Source organism: Labrus bergylta, chromosome 11 (genome assembly GCF_963930695.1).
Source record: "Labrus bergylta chromosome 11, fLabBer1.1, whole genome shotgun sequence".
Lineage (NCBI taxonomy): Eukaryota > Metazoa > Chordata > Actinopteri > Labriformes > Labridae > Labrus > Labrus bergylta.
Window position 1 is genome coordinate 12,847,157 of NC_089205.1, and position 14,921 is coordinate 12,862,077.

The 14,921-nt window shown below is 40.7% G+C and overlaps 1 protein-coding gene across 2 annotated transcripts in view; it reads right to left on the minus strand.

Annotated features, from left to right (window-relative positions):
- Positions 1 to 14,921, minus strand: part of pid1 (phosphotyrosine interaction domain containing 1) — a 30,104-nt gene that overhangs the window by 12,647 nt on the left and 2,536 nt on the right. Inside the window, exons 2-3 of one of the 2 annotated variants that reach the window (XM_065960405.1) lie at positions 6,012 to 6,138; positions 5,428 to 5,574 (exon numbers count right to left, since the gene is read on the minus strand). In XM_065960405.1, the coding sequence (XP_065816477.1) occupies positions 5,428 to 5,562 (135 nt within the window). In that variant the 5' untranslated portion in view covers positions 5,563 to 5,574; positions 6,012 to 6,138. The remainder of the gene's footprint in view (positions 1 to 5,427; positions 5,575 to 6,011; positions 6,139 to 14,921) is intronic. The other variant, XM_020641789.3, reaches the window with a different exon arrangement.

Sequence of the window (14,921 nt, forward strand, 5' to 3'; positions counted from 1 at the left end):
GTTTTCTTTCTTCTCAAAAAAGAACAGGTTTGTCCCTACATTACCCACAATGCAGTATAAGCTGTGATAGTTTCTTATGGGGAACTGTGTGTGTTGCAATGGCCAGAAATGATGTGGGGGCTAGAGAGGACTGCTCACTTATAATTACTTCACACCTTCAGCTTTTTTCATTTTAAAAACTTATAGAGCTTAAGTGACATCACATGAGGGAATCTTACTTTGCACTGCTCCCTGTATAGAGCAACAAAAGACTTTCAACAACTTTTTTTTTTTTTTCCACGTATGCAGTCGTATTCCCAAAGACTTTCATTTGATTGTAATGTGTAAACTCACTTATGTTTCTTTCTAAATTATGGAAGATAATAATGGTTGTTCATCGTCAGAATAAACAAAGCAAGCTCATGCTTACTGTATAAAAAACACATATAGAGGCAGAAACACAAAGGCTCCATTAGACAAAAGCAGTCATACATCCAGAAGGGAACTGGGAGCACTGGTCATCTCAGCCTGGAGGTTGCTGTTATGTTACTGTTTGTGTCATCACTGTGTGGTTTGTTCTCTGTTCACTGGAGAACACGTGAGAGTACATCCAGCACACTGACTTACATCAGAATACCAAGTACAGAGAGACACAAAGCCTCTCTGCTGACAGATTAGATAAAGACAGACATGGTAGGACCAGCATGGCTGCTGTGAATGACGTCAGAGAGGGAGAATCACATGTTCTCACTGGTTTGGTTTTTATTGTAGGAGAGAAATCTTTCAATAAACTGAAGCAGCTAAAAGCTACTTAGTCATCACTTGTTATTTTAACTTGTACTTTACCTACTTTGAATTCTACTGTGAACAAAAATAACTTTAAGTCATGTTCAGTCACGCTTATTAGCTTATCGCCTGCTAATTGTACTTCAGACACAAATCCCAAATTGAGAGTATTATTTTTCTTTACACTCCTTTCATTCACTCGTGATCAAAACAAATCCGTAAGCGTAAAATTCAGAAACTAAGTGATCGGAATGTGAGCTCAACATTTAAGTTAAGAGCCAAAAATACACCTTTGAAGTTACACAAAAAGATTTAAGGAAATACACATACTTGCTTTTTATTAAAAGGATCATACCACCTTAACATTTGTATGTTAAATATGACGCTACAGCTAGGAGTTGGTTTTCGTAGGTTATCAATGAAAGTTACTGCCAATCGATCCAACAACAATAACTTTTTTATTTTATTTCTAATCTTTTTGGGGCAGATTAAGAAGTGTTATGTTAGTAAGTGAGCTTCTCAGATGCTGTTTGAGAGGGATTAGCCAGGCTAACTGTCTTTGTGATGCTAGCTGACCGCCACCTGTAGCCTTGTGTTTCCTAAGTATCTGTGTGGCATTAAACAAAGAAAGTGTTGGCCTTTAACCATAGAAAATAGGAGATAGTTATGTAAAGATTTATTACTATTAAAACATTTCCTTTGCATTTTCCGAAGGAGAGATGATTGTTGTAAAACAGCTCTCAACTATTTGAAATATTGTTATTTTTTACAGTATTTTGTTGGAGGGAGTTTCTTGGTATAGATTAGTCAGTTTCCACTCCACATCCATGTGAATCCCTTTTTTAAAGTCTAAAGTTTACTCACTGACTCACTTCTGCGCTGCTACAAACGTAAAACTAGGACCTGAATCGGACACTTGTGTGCTCATTCAATGTATGGAGGTTTACATACCCAAGAAGCTTCATTTATAAAGCAGAAAGAAATTAACAGAAAGGTGGATTCAATTCTTTTTATACTCTCGGAAACAAAAAGACGTATTGATTTTAACGCCCACAAAAACATGAGTAAGAAGCTGAGTTGTATTTTGAGCAGCCCCCAGAGTCATTTCACCATTGTCATGGAGTTTGACTTGTGGAGCTGACAGGGCTGCTGCATAGAGCATCAAACACATTTTCTCAATGGATGTGAAGTGGACTGCTTTGAGAGCACCAGGCCAGGCAGGGCAATGAGAGGTGGCCTTTCATCCATGCTAGCTGTTAGCTTTGGCAGACAGACAGCAGCCCGCAGCCAGCCTTCCTGCCTGCATGTAAACTGGGAGCACAACTGGGGGCTGGGAGAGAGCGCAGAGAAGGCGAAATGAAAGACGGGGAATATAAAACCTTCCAGGAGGATAATAAATGGTAGTGTATTGTATTTTGGAATATAAAAACCAAGCAGGAAGGCTTGAAGGAGCTCAAAAAGACCATTTGTTCAGTTTTTCTGCGTTGAAAAGAAAATAAAGTCACTTCTAGTATAATGTCACGGTCTAGTATTGGGTGCTGAAACAGGTGGGCAGACAGATATGCAGACAGGTAGGTAGTGACTCAGACAGAAAGTTACACAAGCCAACAGATGCAGGCGGCGAGGCAGACAGACTTGCAAATAGGGAGTTTGCAGACAGACGAGGGAAATGAATGTCTTGTGTGGCTGGTATTCTGCTGAATAGCTGTAGTGGTATCCATGGCAACATGGCTTTGGCATCCTCAGTACTGCTGGAAAGAGCAGCGAGGACAGAGGAGGAGCGGGTGGAGAGAGGATGCTGGGATTCACACTAGACAGAGAGGGATACCAAGTATAGCCGTGTGCAGAGTGCACCTAAGACGTGAAAATAAATATTGATGTATCACTTAGGTCCCAAGTGATACATCAATATTTATTTTCTATCATGGCAGTGAGAGCGTGAAGCAAGACACGGCTGCATGTCATTTCTACTTCTATTCCTGATAAACAACTGTACATCATTACAGTGTTTTTATTGGATAAGCAGCAGGTTAGATCTTTGCCGTGTCTTTGCTGTCGGAATATAAGAACAATATTAGGGGAGGGGGGGTTATCATGGCCAAAAAAGCTTCCAGTGCATGACTGGAAAATCGAAGACTAATAGTGAGATGTGAAATACGTTGTTAATCACTGAACACTGGGATGCACATGAGTCAGAAGCTGGTGATGAAGTGAAATATGAAGTAAAAAATCTGCCAACTTTAGATTTTCCCCTCTTTCAAAAGACGTCTTATGTTATAAAAAAAAAAAACCATAAAAACGAGCAAGCTATCTTCTATGAGCCACATATCGGCTAATGGTTTACAGCAGTTACCACAGTGATATCAAGCTTTTTGTTTTTGACAATATAGTAGCGGCCTATTTCTTAATTTCTCCCATTCAACAACAAAGTGTGGGTGGGGGAGAGAAAAGTGTGGGTCGAAAGTCATCAAATGTCGGTAAATGGACTCGACAGCAGAGGCTGCCATGTAAAGTGTCTATCAGTATCCATTTATCCCATTCATAAACAATGAAAAGTGAAGGAGCATTTTGTTGGTACCATGACATGAAATTCTTAACAGACATGTTGTAATTGAACTGTTGCAGTACTGATAAGAATGTGAAAGATTCGACGTCTTGTGCTGTAACTCTGCACAATTGAATGTCTGTACAGATTTAATTGTCCGAGCACTGAAAATAGATACAGTAAGACAATTTAACTGTGGCGTTTACAAGACAGGAGGGATCGTGCTGGATTTTATTGTGTCTGGCAGGATAACAGCTGCTTCTAGGAGGCATAAAAATGAGCAGGAGGAGACGTGTAACAGGTGCAACAATAAATAATGTAACAGCTTGACAATGCCACATCATCAGGAATGTTTTTCTTATTCTAAACAAATCTATCATCTGTCAGCAGCCATCACTGATTTTCTTTCCCATCTAAAAGATCACAGCATAATGTCCTAATCTATGACTCGCATCATATTCTGTATTTTAACCCTTAAATGGACCAAAATGTTTCAAAACATATTTTGAGCAAATTAATTAACCCAACCCTCCAGCCAGTGTTTCATTTAGTGCACCCACTTAATGCCCCTACAACCCACAGCCTGTCAAATATCTGTATCCCCCAGGATACACAAACCATTAAAGGGTTAAAGCAGCCATGAGGGAATAATCCTTTTGTGTAGATTTAGTTGATCTCTGCGGACACAGAGATGTGTTTTTCTCTTTAGGGATCCTGCCATGTAACCTGTATATGAGGAAATCTTTAAAGAAACATCTTTTCATTCTTCCTTTAACTTAAGTACTTGTCAATATGGAACTTAGTAGGGGAAAAGATAATAAAGGCTCTGTCTGCCTGCAAGCTGTAAAGCGTTTTGACTGAATTCTATCCAGCAAGTGGATGATGCCATTAAAATAACTATTCAGTCAATATTTGAGTTTACTGCCTGAATAGGTCATATGGAGGAATTTTATATTTACTTGAGATTGTTTGTAACCAATTAAGAACTCTTAAAATATTGAATTATTATAACAACAAAACGTGTTTTTGTCCAGAGAAGTTGCACAAGACACTATGTGACACTTGTGGTTTGGAGTTAGTGAAATCCTGCTGGCTGACGTGTTTCTCTGCATGTGTGTTTCTCTCTCAGCCAGACTGAACCAGTCTGCTCCGCCAGTAAAGGCCGTCGCACTGACTTTCACTTCATGTTTTCGCTTTCGGAATTTTTAAGGGGGGTAAGTTCTGATTTGGAATCAGCACTTTTGGTCGCTTAGCCGCCTTATGTTGTGAGGATGTTTACACATACATAGTATATAACTATACTGTATGTGTGTATATGTGATGTGTGTGCTTGAAGGCTTTTTCTGTGTGTTTTTCCTTTAGCTCCTCTGTACAGTGGTCCAACAAACACAGTTATCAACAACAATCACAGGGCCTGTGTGTTCCACATGTGTGTTTCTTGGCAAAAATTTGAAGAAGGACAAGTTTTTTTTCCTCAAATGTTCAGTCCGCTGCCAGAAAGGAGATGTTGATGTTCAGTCAGGTGAGGTTGGAAAAAGATTCAATTCATTTATCGAAAATGCTTGTTAATGGTGCATTGAAAGAGACCAAAAACAACACTTTACACACAAGACATAATCCTCATACAGACACAGCCACTTGGAGCTGTCTCACATGAGCCCAGATTTGTTTTAGTTTATTTGTTATGCTTGCAATGCTGCCGCACAAGGCAGGCAAACACACAAAGAGAAACTCGGTGGCTTGGTTGAGGAGTGTTATGTGTAATAACAGAGCTTGGCTGCTATTTTAATCTGTTTGTTTTCTTCTGTTTTGAGGACAGAGAAGAGAGAATTAGGCTGCGTGTCAAACAGACTGGATCAAACTTTTAATCTGACCCTAAGTGCAGCCGAGGGAGAATAGAAGACTAAATGCCAGAAAACATGCAAAAAGAATCATGTGCCCAAATACGCTGATTTATTCTAATTATTAAAGGATTGGATTCTGACTCCAGAAACTCTGTGTGTGTGTTGGAGGTAAGAACAATGGGAATGAATAACTGTGTTGTATTACGGATCTATTAATGCTATTATAAAATTACTGGGTTGGATTTATGGATTATTCAGTTCATGTGATCATACCTTGTATCCAGCATGGGGCCTGTTCTTTGTGAGCGGTGTGGTGGAGCACAGCTCGATGGCCTCGGGCTCGTGGAAGATCACCGTGGGCAAAGGCTCCTTTCTCAGCGTCAGCACATTGAGCTTGGTCTTCAGCATGGTCTGGAAGTGCTGATGGAAAGAAAAAGAAAAAAAAAAAAAACGACTTAAGGATAAATGTCATCAGTTAGAGACTGTACCTTAAGCTTTCTAGTTAGCATTTGCCGTTTCCTTCGTAACTCTGCTGAAGGCTTAGAGCGTCGCCTCCACGACATCAGCACTTTGGATTGTCTATAGAAATGAAGCTTGTGCCTCTAGAAACATATAATCACTATTAATGTTGGTAGAAAACAATGCTGCTCCACTTTCATTGGTCCCACTATTTTAAAACACTAACAATAGAAGTCACATTATAATCTTGTTTGAGCGTAAAATCCCATCAGTATGAATAGAACTGTCCAACCTAAAAACATGGATGGTGAAAACTGAAGACGAACGAAAGTGAGACGGTGTGAGAGGTTGATTCGGCTGAAGGTGGAATGTGAGCAGCAGATGAACGGAGCTCTGACCTCGCTGCCTCCTCCGTCAAAACAAGAGAGTAGAGCCGCCTGCTCTCACACTCCAGTCTACCGCCAGTGTTTCCTGACGCCGAGCAGAACCACATGCTGAATCTGGCCCTCTGGAATTTCTGGGCTTCTTAAAAACAGTCGAGACAAAATTTCGCAACAAATGAAAAAACACAGGGCATATGGCAAGCATGCTGGGGAGTGAGTGTGTGTGTGTGTGGGCAGTCTTTCTTCATAATCAAAGACCATACAACACACTAACACTGTCATTTCTAATACATGGGAAATATGATATGATTTTTGTTTGTTTGTTTCATTGCAGTTTTTCAGACCATTCTATATGCAAATAGCTACAGTTGCATCATGGGACAAAACTATCACATGTGACTGACTCTGTTTTAATTCTTAATTTCTAGCTTTGAACAGAGGTCTTCATTCATGATGAATAGTCGTTACAGTTGTGTGTCCTGATGACAGCTGAATACACTCGTAGAGTCCAGCCTGAAAGACCACAAAAACTGCTTTATGAACTCACATTTTTGTGTAGTCCTGTTCCCCAAAGTTTGAATAATAATGACTTTATTGATGCCCAGACTTTTTCCTCTTATACCACAAGCAGGTTGTGCTTTTAACTAAAATGTCTAAACAATATCCATGCATAACTGACTCACTTTTTCATTAATATAAAAAGTGTATTAAAATATTAGATCCTGACTAATATATATTTCTACCAATACCACCAGGCTGAAAAGGTTCATATTATTCACATAACATACATTGTTGTGCATATGTTATGCAGCTATGAAAAAGAGAATCACAGCTGAGCAGACTCAGATCCACACTCATATTACCTGACAATTCATATTATATTTTTGATTATTGTTCAATTAAGTTATATTCTAACAATAACATTTTTTAAGATTTACTTTTTTGGGTCATTTGTGCCTTTATAATTGGATAGGATAGCTGAAGAGAGACAGGAAAACATTTGGGGGAGAGAGTAGTGGATGACAGGCAGCCAAGGGCCAAGGTTGGATTCAAACCCACAGCCGCTGCTATGAGGACTATAGCCTCTGCACATGGGGGGCTAGGCTATCAGGCACCCCAAGAAAACACTTTGGGCCATATTTACTAAAGGTTTGCGTGTCTTAAAACATGAGCAAACTTGATACCACCAGCAAAAAAAGTGTTATCTGATCTACTAACGGCACGCAGTGAAGATTGCGTCTTTCATACGAGCAAAACAAAACGCATTGTCCGTTTAGTACGTTTGCCTTAATGAATATGCAGTATGGGGCGTTTCTGCCCTAACGTGCAAAATACTGGGAGGAGAAAATGCAAGAAAGTTAAGTTAGTACACGCATTGAGATTTACCAAGCATGGCAAAAATTGCGGTGATTGTGACGGTGTCTGAATTTAACAACTTTGAAAAGAACGTGCTCACCCAGGAGACCAGTGTTACGCACAACAGGCTGCTGTTATTGTAGGAGGAGACATAGGCACAACAAAAGAAGGCATAAAGATCGTGTTATCCCCCACACATGTTAATATGTTTGGAATGACAGCAGGAAACACCATGATTAAACTATATTGTTGCCTAACAACAACATTGCCTGTTCAACAAAATTAAACATTCACAGCCTCGGTATTCTAAAGAATTTCAACACTGACATTTATTTCTTCCTATTTCCCTCTTTTCGCCAGCATTATATTTTAAACTGGGGATTTCCATTTTCTCGGGCTGCGCGTCTCTCCCCCAGCTCGTGCCCTCCGGTGCGCTCCTCTCCATGGTGAGCGCGTCTCATCCCTCTACAGCCCGCTGCCGCTACGCTTGGATTGGGGGACCAAACCTCTGCTTGTACCCACGTCTTCGATACCTCTTGCCAGAGCATTTATGTCCGATCAGACACAGACCTGGCCACCTGTCTTCTGCGCAACAATGTGCAGAGTGTTGCGCCTGAGCGCCACAGAGGACACAGCTCGCACCTTCTGCGCAATGTATGACAATTCATTCATCAAAAGATGGAGGGAAGAAAAGAGAGGCCCTGTTTAATGCTGAGGTTTTCTTATAGGCCAAATTTTATTTTTGTAATATTCAGTTCTATCTGCTATAACTCGAAAATACTGTATGTTTAATGTCTCTCCCACTGATACCTATTTTGCGCTTGCAGTCATCCTGCTTTCTGTCCAAACTCTCCATGATGTAAACCAGTAGAACACGCAAAAACCGAACTTAAATAGTAGCGCCTCCACAAGGTTTGCACCTGGTGTCATTCACGCAAATTTTCTTAGTAGATCACCTGCAAAACGCCCACCAACCAAACGTGCAATTTAGTACTCTTTAATTGGGATGTTAGTAAAGCTGGCCGTTTAACATAGAGAAGTTACTATTTCATGTTAACTCAAAATTTCATTTCCCCCCTACTCTGAGAGTGTTGTCCCGGTATCTGCATCTTTATAGGTCTATAGGCTCTATACTAAACTCTCCTGATCATCTGGTCTCATGTAAGTCTTGAATATGTCTCAGATCATTTTTAAGTTGCTGTTTTTTCTTTTCTCTGTTGAGCAGCTAAGCTGTTTTCCATGTTGGACGTCTACAATGTCAACTTCTTTTTATGCAGCAGATGGTCAACATTTTTCAGTGCAATGAGAACAGTACATCCTGCCAACACTGTGCATCATCTATCTTCAGTGCTGGTTTGTTGGTATAGCCAAGTAGATCAACCTCAATCAACTACAATAGAAAGGGTCTGTCTCTGTTCCTACAATTCAACACCACTGCATCGGGTAATGTTTCCCATTTAAGAAACTGTTGAGTGTTTTTATGATCCTGAGAATGTGAGTTTGCCTTCTTAGAGCCGATTATATGTCATTGATAATCCGACTGAAAAAGCAGTCATGTGCCTTCAAAATAGCTGCTTAACTTTAGTGCCACTAACCTATTCATGATAACACGATGGCTTGGATAAGTACATTTTTGATAGTTTTGGGGTTTGAAATTGCTTCCTGTTTATTGCTGTCTTCACCTTCTGCATACAAATATGAAATTCTTTGGGTCTTTTTACAAATATGTGTTAATAGCATCTGTGAAATATGCCAAAAACAAATACAACGCAGCTCTTAAAATATAGATATATCTTGTTCAAATCATATTATGTGGTCCTGCAACACACAACCAATGACCTGCAGACTGAGGACCGTTGAAACCCCAGACACACCTTCAAGAGTGAGCCTTCATGTTCAGAGGGAAAAGAAGGCAAAGATGGAAGAAATGAGGGGGAGGAGGTGTCTCCAAAAAAGAAAGATAAGGCAAGAGAAAAGAGCAAGGAGCAGATGAAGGAGAAAAAGAAGAAAAAAGGAAGATGGAGTTGTGAAAGTAAAGCCACATGTGTGTAAACGCTCGCTGACCTCCGCGTCAGCACTTTACTGCTTCCTGACAGCAGCTCACATTCCTGCGGTTGGCCCTGGTACGAAGGGGGGGGGGGGGGCTCCCCGACTCCTTCGCCCCCCACCAGGAGCAAAAGGCCTCAGCGGAGGCCACTACTGGACTTTCGTTGGAATTCTATTCATAATATTTTCACTGCACTTCAATGTTTTTTTGAATTTCTCACATCCCAAGAGTCTCCTCATTCAGTAACTGCTGTTATTGATTCTATTTCTGACTCTCACTTAGACCCAGGTAGGTTTTCTGTCTCCACCACAGAGCACTTCTGGTTCGGTCGGAATTGAGCTGGTTTCAGCCAAGGGCTTTGTCTACACTTCAGACTTTAATGCTTAACAATGGCTGCTGTCACAAGAAAAACCTCAAATCTCCAAACAATGCCACCCTTTCAGAAGAGTGAAACGCAGCCTTGTTATAAGATTGAGCTGTCATTTAGTGGCTTGATCTCGACACACGTGATGTCAATTTTAGAGTTTTGTTAAAGCCGCAACATGTGTAATATTTATGAATGTCTGATGATCTGATCAATGCCCTGGCTGGCTAAAAGCCCTCAATACAGTCCTGTGCTCTCGACTTGCCTGAACCAACATCGTTGCACGAATTAGATAATCTAACTGACATGTTTCACATTTAAAGTAACTGCTTACCGTTTCCTATAATACAACCCCAACCCCACAATCCCTGGGTGTATTTGCTGAAAAGGTCAAGGGGGAGCATTAACTGGCAGATGGAAGACAAACTTTAGCATTTCAGTGCTAATGCTAGCCTTACCATTGTGTGACTGAGTGCAGTTTATCATATACTGACAAAGTTACTGTAATGTACATTGTGGCTGTGCATTGCTCTTTTCATGTTTGAGGGGAGCGAATGTTTTAGTAAGTACGGTACCCCAAAGTTGAGTCTATATATGTTTGTACTGAATGTTCCTTTAGTGGAGCCAATCATTATGCAGCATTTATGCTCTGTTGCTCTTACACTGGAACAAAACAGCGATCCCAGTGCTGTTTAATGATCCCAGTCTGTTAGTTGGCTGCACTAACATGTTAGGCTGGTGGTTAGGGTTAAATGTTTATACTTTAGCTCGACTATCATTCTTTCTGTTCCAGTGAACATGTATTTTTATTACTTCTGTTTTATCGTTTCCACGAAAATTCAGTATGACTTAACTACATTCTTCATTAAGTGAGTTTTGCAGTAAATTTAGTCAAACTATTTGCTTGTTTTTAGCCCCTTATCACATTAATTTAACTAAAACATTTAGTGGTCTACATGTTGAGTAGCATGAACAGATGCGAAAACATCAGCAGTGAGTCATTGCTGCCAGTGAAAAGCATATTTATAGTGAAAATAAGTTACAAAAAAAAAAGGAAAGAAGAACTTGGCTGAACATTTAGAACCCCTAAAGTACAACATAACTTTTACGACTATTCATACATTTGTGTTTCATGGATCTCTATGCCCACAAGATATGTTTTTGCTTCAAATGAGTTCTTTTGGTGACACTTTGTCCTAAGCTATTTTTAAAAAATGTAGCTGTTTTTTTGAGAAAGGTAATCTTCAAAAACCGAGGACGTGTTCCACAGACAGTTGCTCCCAGTCAGTTCTGAACTGCTGCTTCCCAAGTATGTCTTTGATTACTGCAGGAAACACAAGTGTCATCAAGATGAGCACACATGCCAAGATTTCAAATGGGTCTCCACTCTTAAATATTTTAACTTCCACATTTACAGTATATCAATCCAGGTAAACACCTGAACGATCACGTCCGTGAGAAATCAAGCAGACAGGCTAGCGAGAGTGTCTCGAACCAGTTTGCCTCCTGCAGTGATGAGCTTAACAGGTCACAGATGGTAAGTTAAACTTTCAGCCCCCTGAGGGAGCATTCTTACAGGAGAGAGGTTCTCGGGTCAATCTCATGGTAAGTAACTGCACAACAGGGTAAAAACAGACCTTCTGACACGCCTCCTAACACACACACAAAATAGAGGTTATAGGGATGTGCTTGTGACGAAACAGAAGAAAGCAGCTGGAAATACTGTTAAGAAACCACAGACAGATGATCCGTGTCTAAAACGCATGATAATACAAAGAAAAAGTCAACCTTTGGATACATAGACGGCTACTGCTTCATCTTGAGAACTCAAAATGTGGTTATTGATGTAAAAAACTGAAAATCACAGAGTTAAAAACCAAAAAAAAAAGTTTGTGAGCAACATTTGGCACATCTGCATACACACCCCCCCCCCCACACACACATATAGCAGGCTCCAGCATGAAGGGCTGTGCAGAGCCCTGTACCAGATGTCATACAGTAGGCTGCGTGCTATCACTGTGTGCTATCAGGACATCTGTTCTGCAAATCAAGCTTTTCAGTTTTAAAAGACAAATATTCACCAACCACGTTTAAATGTACACTCAGAAACGGTCTCAGGATCATGCTCACTGAACCGTGCATTACTAAAAAACTAAAGGAAAGATATCATTGTGACAGTTAGCTGTAAAAAAAATAACTCCTAATAATATTGGGAATTAACCTGTTCTGTGGTTTTGGTTCCTGCACCTAACTTAGTACAACTTTCTCTTAGACTGGGGTCTACATTCCAGGAGGGACAAAACAAAAACTGACTACTTTAGAAAACTTGGACATATCTTGATGAGTTTTCCTTTTTTATGAAGTTCTGTTTCCATTTAATTTAAACCACACAAGTTTATGTATGTTTAAATACTAAGAATAATGTATTTTCTGAGCTAGGAGCCCGCGTCGTTCACATTCATGTTTGCTTACTGTCCGTCTTCTTCCTGGTCTTTATCTGATACATTACTGCATTTATTTGAGCAGTGCAATGGTAGAAAACCATTAGCATGAATGAATTGGCCCAACATTGACCAAACTGTGACTCACTTACAGACACAGTGTCAAATTCTGTTTAAGTGGTCAAAAAAGTCCAGAGGGTACGTTCAAAGTGGGAGACTAATATAAAGCTTATAACCACAAGCAACAAACCACATCACCACATAAACAACAAGGACGTTTTCTTGAATGAGTGGCGGAGAACTGAATAACTTTTTTCTTTTTTTTTGGTGCCGTTTGTCAGAGAGTAAACAGCACATCGGCTACAGATACACATCAAGTGAATTTGCCCTTAAAAATGTCTCCAACCAACATACCATGTCTGTCCAAACAACGTCTTCACTTTTCAGGACGAGCATCCAGCTCCCTCCTGTCCCTGTTTGTTTGTCAGATGCCTTTCATACAAACATCCTTCCTTCAGCATCCGTACTGATGATAATGATGATGTGGTCTCCAGGTAGAGGAGGAGGAGGAGGAGGAGGAGGTTGGTTACTGCCATGTGGTGGCAGTAACTTCTTCACTCCACTCGTAGGATGAACCCCTTTTATTCCCAGCATGGTAAAAACTGGGCAGTCTTAACTTCAACATCAGTTGTCCCTCTACGTGTTTACAACCTCCTCCTCTGTTCCTGGGACAGTTTACGAGAGGAAATAAGTCTGAATGGGCTCAACCAAGAGTGGACTGTGGGAGGTCCCTACACAGAGAAAAATCAGTTTTTCTGAACCCTGATTGGAGCACTATGGCGTGTGGAAGGGAGAAGGCACATGATCGGATGTTGTGATTGGTGGGTTACTACTACACAGGAGGAAGTGGGTATTAAAGTACCCTAACCTCAGAGCCTGGGGGAGGTAATCTCTGTCTGACAGTAAAAACATCAACAGCACTTTGACGTAAACAATAAACCCACAGCGACATTTTAAGTAGTGTACATGGAGCCAGAGCACATGGTAACGACCTCCTATTGACAAAAAACACAGTCCACTGTCAAGCACATGGCTGGTTTCTATATGTGTCACTTTATTTCCCCACTTTCAAGAAGAAAAATGTGTACAATATGAACTCAATAGCAATAATGGCCAAGCAATGGACCCCCAACCACACGGTAGTACGATAAAGTCTCAGGTTTAATGACATGCTGCTGAAGGTTGGAAGATGTTGGAGAACTTTTGAAACCTAATGTCAATTCTGGTGGAAGCCATGATACTGGCCCTAGACTTCATAACCTAAAATGAATCAAATAATCTACCTAGGATAAAATGCCCAAAAATGTTATACAAAAAACAAACACACTTACATTGATGAATTGGAGGAATAACTGTCTCTGTCAAATGCAAATCCTTAAAAAAAAATTACAACTTCTGCAAACAGATAGTTATGCCCATTCATCAAATACTAAGAGACAAACCCTGAAACCACTGAGCCAAAAGCCATTTGTTCACAAGAGGCAGATCTGTGCTGGTTGAGAAAAAAAAAGAAGACAATGGGCCAAGGGAACCATGGGAACTTTTCTGCCAGTCTGCTGCTGGATCCCTTTTGCCACCAGGGCCACAGTCCCAACAATATAGCTGTGGCCACAAAGCAACCTCAGACAGAAAGACAAGCCAAAAGTCTGGAAACAAATGAAGACAGACATTCACACAGTAAAGATGCAAAGACAGCAGCTGGTTCTCACCGGGTTTGACCTTAGATGGCTATTTCTACACTGTTAGGTCCACATTTCCTTAAAGGCTCAGCCCGGTTTGTCAGTGTCACATACATATAAGTGTCATAAGGGGAAACGGCGACTAAAGAAAGAGCTGCTGGCGGAGAAAAAAAACATGATTGGTAGCCAAAAGGAAGCATGTTGTTGTGTGTGTGTATTCATGCTTGACAACTGGTAGCCTATCTAAATATATGTGCATCCAGGCCCAGAACGCTGCTCATTGTGTAATGTGTCGCTGAACTCACATGGCCTCTGCATGGGAAGGAGGGGCAACCCAGAACTGATTTAGGTATATGTGGTCAGCGAGAGAAAGAAGGCATGGAGGAAACACAGCGGGAAAGACGCAGGCACAGGAAGAGGAAAAAAAAAATAAGCGTGATGCAGAGCTGACACACAGCATCACAATACACTTCAGACTGTCAATGTAATGCAGCTTTCCTTCTGTGAAGTGACCTGTATTCTCCCCCCCACACACACACGTCCTTCTATCTTTTCTCCCCCTCTTCTATCCGCTCGAGTGTGAGACAAAAATGCAGCAAGACATCAGGTGTTGCCATGGCAACTGAGGACAGCACAAATGCGGATAACATAAACCGCTGCCATATCTAACAAAAAATACATAATAGATGGAAGCAAACACAAGTACGTTCTAGATCAGCTACCGTACCCTCTAGAAAACCAGACCAGCCCTGACTTGAATAGAAGAGGTGAGGATACCAGTCAAAAGGATGGTCGTTGCCATGGTTACAAAGCAGAAAAATTGGCTGGTATTGCAATAGTTCTGTAACCATGTTTCATTAAAAAAGATTTGCAGTCTTCTTACACTATTTTACTCTGATAAATGATGTTGACCAATGGGTGATACATGAGTGTTTCTGCTATTAACCCCAGGTTCAGCACCCCCTCCCCCCCCCCCCC